Raw genomic sequence first — 8604 nt, forward strand, 5'->3', positions numbered from 1 at the left:
TCGGCTCACCGCAACCTCCGCCTCCTGGGTTCAGGCAATTCTCCTGCCTCAGCCTCCTGAGTAGCTGGGATTACAGGCACGCGCCACCATGCCCAGCTAATTTTTTGTATTTTTAGTAGAGGCGGGGTTTCACCATGTTGACCAGGATGGTCTCGATCTCTTGACCTCGTGATCCACCCGCCTCGGGCTCCCAAAGTGCTGGGATTACAGGCTTGAGCCACCACGCCCGGCCTTCATCTCCCTTTTTAACGAACTTAAAATCAACTGATTTGAGACCTGAATTATATCTGCACAATCTCTTAACTTTTTCCATAAAAGGTCATCTAATTATGTGCCTGACGTCCTCTCAGCTTTGCAGGTCCTCTCAGCTCCGCATTCTAGGGGAAGGATTCAACAGGGCGTTTACACCAGTGGATGGGAATCTTGGTGGCCATATTAGAATTCTGCCTACCACACACAGCTAGCAGGTGGCAGCGCCAAGACTCAAATGCAGCTCTTTGACTTTGAAGTCTGTGCCTTCAATCCAGCTGAGGCAAAGGACACAAGAACTAAGAAACTGGCAGGTCTTAGGAGGACCAAACTGGGTATGGTGTGTGAAGTGCCTAGCCCTGTGCCTGGCCCACGGTGGGGGCTCCATTCTGGAAGTGGCCATCTCCCCAAAAACCAAGATGGTGGCTTCAATACGCTGTCTTGATACTTGGAGTGAATTGCAGCAGACTCTCTGTTTGGTTTGAATTCCGCACCTGGCTAGAAGAGAAATCCCAATAGAAATGGCTTCTTGGCCAGCTGCAGTGGCTTATGCCTGTAATCCCAGCCCTTTGGGAGGCTGAGGTGGACAGATTGCTTAAGCCCAGGAGTTTGAAACTGAAGTGAGCTATGATTGCACCACTTGACTCCAACTTGGGCAACAGAGTGAGACCTTGTCATTCATTCATGTACACATACACACATATGTGGGGTTCTCCTTAAATAGGCAGATAACAAACATGTATCTCAACTATCTTGCTGACCCTCAGTTGAAAGCATGCACATAGAAAAGCTGTAAATAAACCAAAGACAGAAGAGGAAATAACAAATCAAAGATGTCAACAAAACATTGGAAAATAAACAGTGAACAGGTTGGCATGGTGGCTCACGCCTGTAATCCTGGCACTTTAGGAGGCCATGGTAGGAAAATTGCTTGAGCCCAGGAGTTTGAGACCAGCCTGGGCATTATAGTGAGACCCTATCTCTACAAAAGAAAAAAGAAAGAAATGCCTCTGACACTCCTACACCCCCACACTGCCTGCCAGGAATAGAAACTCAAATTTCCCTTTCAGTCCCCTGCCCTTTGGTTCTACTTTCTCTCCCCTCCAATTAAGAAAGGCACAAAGTCAGGAGTTGATGCTGCATCTTTTTTTTTTTTTTTTTTCAGTTTTGCTTTCTTAAAGCGTGTGCTGAGCTGATGAAGAGAGCAGTTTGCAATTAAAAAGGCCCAGTGGCTTGGGCAGCGGCAGGGGGGTGCCAGGCGAGGTGGGGGAGTCCCTCTTTCCTGGGCCAGGGAGCAGCAAAGCCCGCACTAACATCATAAAATATAAAACAAGGGAGGGGTGAAGGGAGGAGGGAGATTTGTAAAATACAATATCTTAGGGGATTGGCAATAATAAAAAATAAGGTTCATTATTTACAAACAATTTCTGTTCTTGGTCTCTGTACAGTGGGGGTGGGGTGGGGGTGTCTGTGAGTGGGGCGAGTTGATGTGTCTGTCTGGGTGCAGGTGTGGGGGCGGGGAGGCAGTGGTTGTGTTGGGTGTATGAGAGGAGGAGGGGTGGCCAGTGAGTGGTTTGTCTGAGAAGGACGGATGGATGGTGGTGGGAAGGAGAATGAGAACAGAGTGGTAGGCCCAGGGGAAGAGTCCAAATATCAGGGGAAGGAAGGGCTGGGAAGTGGAGCCTGTTCTCCTGGAGGGGGAGCTCCAGGAGGTAGGGGCACGAGGCGGATCCAGGGTAGTGAGCGAGAACTCCTCTTCTGGGTGCCGGGGGTGCGTCCTATGTCCTGGGTCTTGCCATGGCCTAGGAGAGTTTGATGGTGGTGTTCGGGCCCAGATCCCTGGAGAGAGAAGAGAGGCCAGGGATGACTCTGCCCAGCAGGAGCCCTCTGACCCTCTGCAAGCTGGATCTGGGCCCAGCGGGGATGGGGCATTGGGAAGGTGTGGCTGATGTGGGTGAGCAGGGGGCAGGGGGAGCCTGAGACCTCAGGAGGGCAAGGGGCCACCCACCCACCTGTCACGGAACCACTCCTTGGAGCGGGAGAAGTCGGGGCTGGTGCCGTTTCCAGCGTCTTTGGGCCAGGCCTCACTCAGGTACTTGGTGGTCTCGTGGGTGCTGTCCAGGTGATCATGCTGCCGGTGGTCCTGGGGCCGCTGCTCCGCCGGCCCCCCGGGGTTGATTTCCCAGCCATCTGGGGGTTCCATGGGCAGTAGGGTGCTGCGGCCATCTTCCCATGAGCCCGCCCCGTCATCGTAGAACAGGAGGCTTCGGGAGGGCACTGGAGAGGGAGTGTAAGATGAACTGTGCGTGGCCTAGACTCCCTGGTCATCCTGGCTACATTCATGGCCTAGGGTTAAGAACGCAGGCCCTGGGTCTGAGTCCCAACTGTGACACTTCCTGGATGTGTGACCTCAGGTAAGTCACACACTTTGCTTTAAACTTTCTGAGCCTTAGTGTGCTCACCTGTAAAATAGGGATGCTAGGACCAACTTCACATAGATGAGAGGTTGAAATGTAATAGAGAGGAAGTGATTGAAATTGTGTCCAGGAAATAATCAGAAAAGTCACCTCTTCCTAAGCAGAGGGTACTGAGTTTGAGGATCTGGGAGCTGTGTTCTAACCTCCATCACTTACTTGCTCTACCTCTTTCTATTTATTTATTTATTGAGACGAAGTTTCACTCTTGTTGCCCAGTCTGGAGTGCAATGGCGCTATCTTGGCTCACCACAACCTCCGCCTCCTGATTTCAAGCAATTCTCCTGCCTCAGCCTCCTGAGTAGCTGGGACTACAGGTGTGTGCCACCATACCTGGCTACTTTTTGTATTTTTTTTTTTTTCTTTTTGAGATGGAGTCTTACTCTGTTGCCTGGCTGGAGTGCAGTGGCGCAATCTCGGCTCACTGCAACCTCTGCCTCCTGGTTCAAGTGATTCTTCTGCCTCAGCCACCCGAGTAGCTGGGACTTACAAGCGCATACCACCATGCCTGGGTAAATTTTTTTATTTTTTATTTTTCAGTAGAGATGGGGTTTTACCATGTTGGTCAGGATGGTCCCAATCTCTTGACCTCGTGATCTGCCCTCCTCGGCCTCCCAAAGTGCTGGGATTACAAGACATGTGCCACTGCGCATGGCCCTACTTTTTGTATTTTTAGTAGAGATGGGGTTTCACCATGTTGGCCAGGTTGGTTTCAAATTCCTGACCTCAAGTGATCCACCCACCTTGGCCTCCCAAAGTGCTGGGATCACAGGAGTGAGCCACTGCACCCGGCCAGTCCACCACTTACTTTCTGTGAGGCCTGAAATAAGTATCTTCCCCATTCTAAGTCCTAGTTTGCCCTTCGAAGAAGGAAGACAAACATTTGTTGGACACCCAACATTTGCTAGGCATTATGCAAGACCCATAGACCTACGTCGAGTGGTTAAAATCTTACAGAAACTCTAGGGAACGAGGTCTCTTTAGCCCCTCTTCCCCGAGCAGGCAGCTGAAGTTCCAGGCACCCAGGGAAGTTGTCCTCCCTGAAGGGAGGATGCGAACCCAGGCCTGCCTGGAGCTAGGATCTGCCACCTCCGTGTCTCTGCAGCCATGTCCTCACAGGCTGTGTGAACGGTGGCCCCTGGAACTGTGCAATGCACCAGTTCTGCAAACCAGCCTGCTCCAAAGCCATCTGCCTGCTGGGATGTGTCCTTCTCTCTGCCCAGCTCAGGTCTTGGGCCTAAAAGCCACTGCCTTCTCTCCAAGGGGCTCATCCATTCCCTCCTCTAGCTGTGGCTTTCTCCATCAAACCCAGCCTCTTTCCATTCCTTTCTCTCCAGTGGCTTCTGTGACCTTAGAAAAGCAGACACATGGCTCCCCAGAACTTGCTCCCCAAACCTTGCACTGCTGCTGCCCACCTGCCTTTAGCAACCATCCTGTTCTCTCCTCCTCAGGCTGCACATGTCCGGGGAGGGGCTTTCACTCTCCCCACCTCTGCTTCCTCTTCCCCTAACCCTCCCCACACCAGCTTCCTCCCCTCAAGGCCCTCTATGTCTAGCTCATCCTCCCTGCTATATCCCTCCTTCTTGAAACTCACTCCTTAATCTTCCCTCCTCTGACCTCTCATCTGTTTCCTCTTCCTCCTCCTGCCCTGCCAGACAGGGTGGTTCTTGGTAAGTGACTGGTAATTGACGAGGGACTGCCAGGAAGTTCCTCTGTGGGTCCATCTGAAGGATTCTCTCCCTCTGAAATCCACATTATTCTTTGCTAGGCCCTACCCCAGTTCTCCCTTTGCCAGCTAGTATGATGTAGCTCTTCTCTCCTCCGTGAGCTCCTCCCAAAGAGACTGATTTGATCATTTCATAAGCACAGACACTGTGCTGTTTCATGCACTGTCTCACAGCTATGGCTCAGTAAATGCAGAATTGCCACTCCCTTTTTCGAAATGAAGAAATGAAAGCTTAGGGAGCTTAAGACATATGCCCCAGGTCACACAGTTAGCAAGTGGCAGTGCCAGTTACGACGGACTTGCTATCTCCATGCTCCTAACCACTATACTTCACTATCCCCTGTAAAAATGGTAGATATCTGAACCCACACCACCACTACCCTTCCTCTGTCCATGTTGGACATTATCAATGGATCATGACACTCCTTCCTGTCGATTCTGAATGGTGCTTCAGCGTCTTTCTTTTTTTTGAGACACAGTCTCACTCTATCATCCAGGCTGGAATGCAGTGGCGTGATCTTGGCTCACTGCAACCTCTGCCTCCAGGGTTCAAGCGATTCTCCTGTCTCAGCCCCCCAAATAGCCAGGACTACAGGCATGCACCACCATGCCCAGCTAATTTTTGTATTTTTAGTAAAGACAGAGTTTCACCATGTTGGCCAGGCTGGTCTTGAAGTCCTGACCTCAGCTGATCCACCTGCCTCAGCCTTCCAAAGTGCTGGGATTACAGGCGTGAGCCACCGCGCCTGGGTCAGGGTCCTTAACATAGTGTTTCAAGCAGCTACCACCACCTTATTGGAAATGACCTTTGAGCTGAAACTCACTTGCTGTACCTATCCTGAGATACTGATAGTGCCTAACAGATGCCCCATAAACACTGACCATAATGCATGGACCTGGGGCTGGAATATTCCTGTTATCCTCTAAACCCACCTCCTGCAAGCCACTCCTGAAGCTCTCTGGGAGCTAGGCTGGACATCGGGAGCTCTGTATTTTAGTCCCAATTCCACCACAAACATTGAGCAAAGCATAGACTCTCGTTGGGCCTCAGTTTCCCCATCTGGAAAATGAGGAGGCAGAATGAGATAATGCTGACCCACACTTGGCTTCTCTCTTTTGTCTGGCTTCTGCCTAGACACTGGAGTTGGGGTAGGGCAGCCCCAGCCCAAGGAGCTGGCGGGACAGGAGGGCACTCACTCTGGCTGGCCGTGTAGATGCTATCTGTGGCCATGGGGTCTTCCTTCACAGTCTGGGAGCCAGAGGAGAACTCGGGAAGGCAGGGCACGAGGGAGCCCAGCACCAGAACGAAGCACAAGGCTGCCACCTGGTAGCAAAGAGAGAGTGGCATCAGACCTGGGACAAGGAGAGCTGTGGCCCTGACCACCCCACCCCTTCTCTCCCAAACCAACAAAAGTCTCAGCATTTTCCCAAGGAAACAGCTCCTACAGCCAACCACTCTCTCCTACACGTGGGGTCTCCTGTCCTCTCTGGGGAAGGGAGGGGCCGCTCAGGCCATCCCAGCCATTGTAGGGGGGTTGCCACAGGCAGTGCTAGAAGCAGGAGGGAAGTGGACAACATGGAATCACCCTATGGGGTAGAGGAGTCAGGAAAGGAAGGGATAGGTGCAGGTGGGGCTTGGGGCTGGGTTGAGGGAGGGGGACACACCAGCACATCACATTCTCAGCAGGATTCAGGAAAGCCTGGCTAGTGGGAGGTGCTGAGAGCCAGGGAGCCCATGTACCCCTGCCCTTGGTCTGGCTCTGCCACCCAACAGCTCCAGGGTCTCGGAGGGCTGGGGCGGGCTGAGCCAGGCAGCAACAGGCAGGCCATTTCCAGAAGAGGTTGGAAGAGCGACTAGAAGAGGTCTGAAGCACAGCCTGGGGGCTCTTACAGGCTTCCAGGGGTTTCCTTGGCCTTTTCACAGCCATCCATTCCAGAAAGAACCAGGTCCATTCTTTCCAGAGTCTCTCCAAGCCCTTCCCTGCACAAAGCCTGTGGAAACCACCTCCTCAAGAAACCTGCCCAGCTGTCCCCTAGCTGGGGCCACTGGAGTCACCTACACATCTACATTGTGTTGACCAGTGTGAGGCAGAAGGCACCATGGGCTCGGGGAAGGAGGCTGGGGTTGGCTAGAACCACCCACCAGGCACCAGGACGGTGTACCCTGGTGACGCCACCCATGATGTTACCAATCCTCAGAGCTCTGCCCACCCCTGGAAAAAGCCGGCCTTGGGAAGAACGCTCCTCCTGTGGGCCTGTGGTGGAGGGGGCTGCACCTACCATGAGGCAGGTCCCAGTCTGGGTGGCGGCCATCTTGTAAGGTCTGGAGATCTTGTTGGTGACCAGAGTCTGGAGTTTCTGCAGCTGCTGGAGCAGGGTCCTGAGGAGGGCACAGTGGTCAGCTGGCAGGCTGTGACCCCACAGGCATCTCTGCCTCCTGGAGCTCTCCTAGGGGGGCTGGCTCGAGACTTGGCCTCCACACCAGGTGCCCGTCTCAGTCAAGATAGCAAAGTCACCTCCTGTGTGGTTCCTCCATGGAGTGGCCTGCCTCATGGTGACTGGCTGAGTCACCCTGTGATGCTCCTGGCCAAGGGAGTTGGAGGAGGGAAGACCCGCTCCCAGCTGCGCAGAGGCCAGCTTTCTATTGCTTAACTGATCCCAGCCACAGGTACCTTGACCTTCCCTCCCTGGCACCCCCAGCACCCTGAACTGATAAGAAGGACCTGTCTGGCACAGTGCCTGGTATGGAGTGAGTGTCTAGTAAATGGTAGCTATTGTTAGTGTTAGGTGCTTTGTTTTGTATTGAGACAGAGTCTTGCTCTGTCGCCCAGGCTGGAGTGCAGGGGTGTGATCTCAGCTCACTGCAACCTCCGCCTCCCAGTTTCAAGTGACTCTCCTGCCTCAGCCTCCCAAGTAGCTGGGATTACAGGCATCTGCCACCACGCCTGGTTAACTTTTTGTACTTTTAATAGAGATGGGGTTTCACCATGTTGGCCAGGCTGGTCTCGAACTCCTGACCTCGTGACCCACCTGCCACAGCCTCCCAAAGTGCTGGGATTACAGGTGTGATCCACTACACCTGGCTGTTTTTGTTAGTTTTGTTGCTGTGTTTGCTTTTATCACAGCCCTTTGTTTATTTAGATTTCCACGTCAGTCTCCTTCACTAACCGTTGCCTCCCTGACGGTGAGGACTGGGTCCCACTGAACATGGAATCTTCTGGGTGCGCAGAGAACGTGTTCAACACAGGCTTAGTGGGCAAATTAATCTCTCTCCACCCAACCGGGCATGTGGGAGTTGCAGTTCCCACAATGTACAGCAGGTGGCGAAATAGCTCCAACGGCCTGGACCTACTTTGGGCCAGAAAGGAACCCCAGCCAGAGGCAGAGGGGTGGAAGGGTGAGGTGGGATTCTCCAGGCCAATCAGGGAACAAAGGAGTGGCTGGATCCCTCTGGAGAAGCTGGGGGAGAAGGAAGGAAAGAAGGAAAAAGTTTTGTGTTGAGCACCTGCTGCATACCAGGCTGTTGTCTAGGTTATTGTAATTGATCCCAGAAAATAATTATTAAAGACCTACCAGAGGCTCATGGCTGGGCACTATCAGAAATTTGGAATGAAAAATAATGGCTCATGCCTGTAATCCCAGCACTTTGGGAGGCTGAGGCAGGAGGATTACATGAGGTCAAGAGTTCAAGACCAGCCTGGACAACATGGCGAAGCCCCATCTCTACTAAAAATAAAAAAATTAGCCAGGCATGGTGGTACATGTCTATAATCCCAGCTGTTTGGGAGGCTGAGGCACAAGAATCGCTTGAACCCAAGAGGCAGAGGTTGCAGTGAGCTGAGACTGTGCCACTGCAGCCTGGGCAGCAGAGCAAGACTCAAAAATAAATAAATAAATAAATAAAACTAAATAATGAAAGAAGGCCAGGTGCAGTATCTTATGCCTATAATCCCAGCACTTTGGGAGCCAAAGCAGGAGATATACTTGAACTCAGGAGTTTGAGACCAGCCTGGGCAATATAGCAAGACCCTGTCTCTACAAAATACTTTTAAAAAATTAGCCAGGGGCCGGGCGCGGTGGCTCAAGCCTGTAATCCCAGCACTTTGGGAGGCCGAGGCGGGTGGATCACGAGGTCAAGAGATCGAGACCATCCTG

General features: G+C 52.5%; 1 protein-coding gene across 1 annotated transcript in view; it reads right to left on the bottom strand.

Moving 5' to 3' along the window:
* Positions 1-1380: 1380 nt before the first annotated feature.
* CREB3L1 (cAMP responsive element binding protein 3 like 1) overlaps positions 1381-8604 on the bottom strand; it is a 46311-nt gene continuing 39087 nt past the window's right edge. Inside the window, exons 9-12 of the mRNA XM_017529325.2 lie at positions 6730-6829; positions 5647-5773; positions 2262-2526; positions 1381-2088 (exon numbers count right to left, since the gene is read on the bottom strand). Coding sequence (XP_017384814.1) covers positions 2052-2088; positions 2262-2526; positions 5647-5773; positions 6730-6829 — 529 coding nt within the window. The 3' untranslated portion in view covers positions 1381-2051. The remainder of the gene's footprint in view (positions 2089-2261; positions 2527-5646; positions 5774-6729; positions 6830-8604) is intronic.

Source organism: Cebus imitator, unplaced genomic scaffold (genome assembly GCF_001604975.1).
Source record: "Cebus imitator isolate Cc_AM_T3 unplaced genomic scaffold, Cebus_imitator-1.0 Scaffold58, whole genome shotgun sequence".
NCBI lineage: Eukaryota > Metazoa > Chordata > Mammalia > Primates > Cebidae > Cebus > Cebus imitator.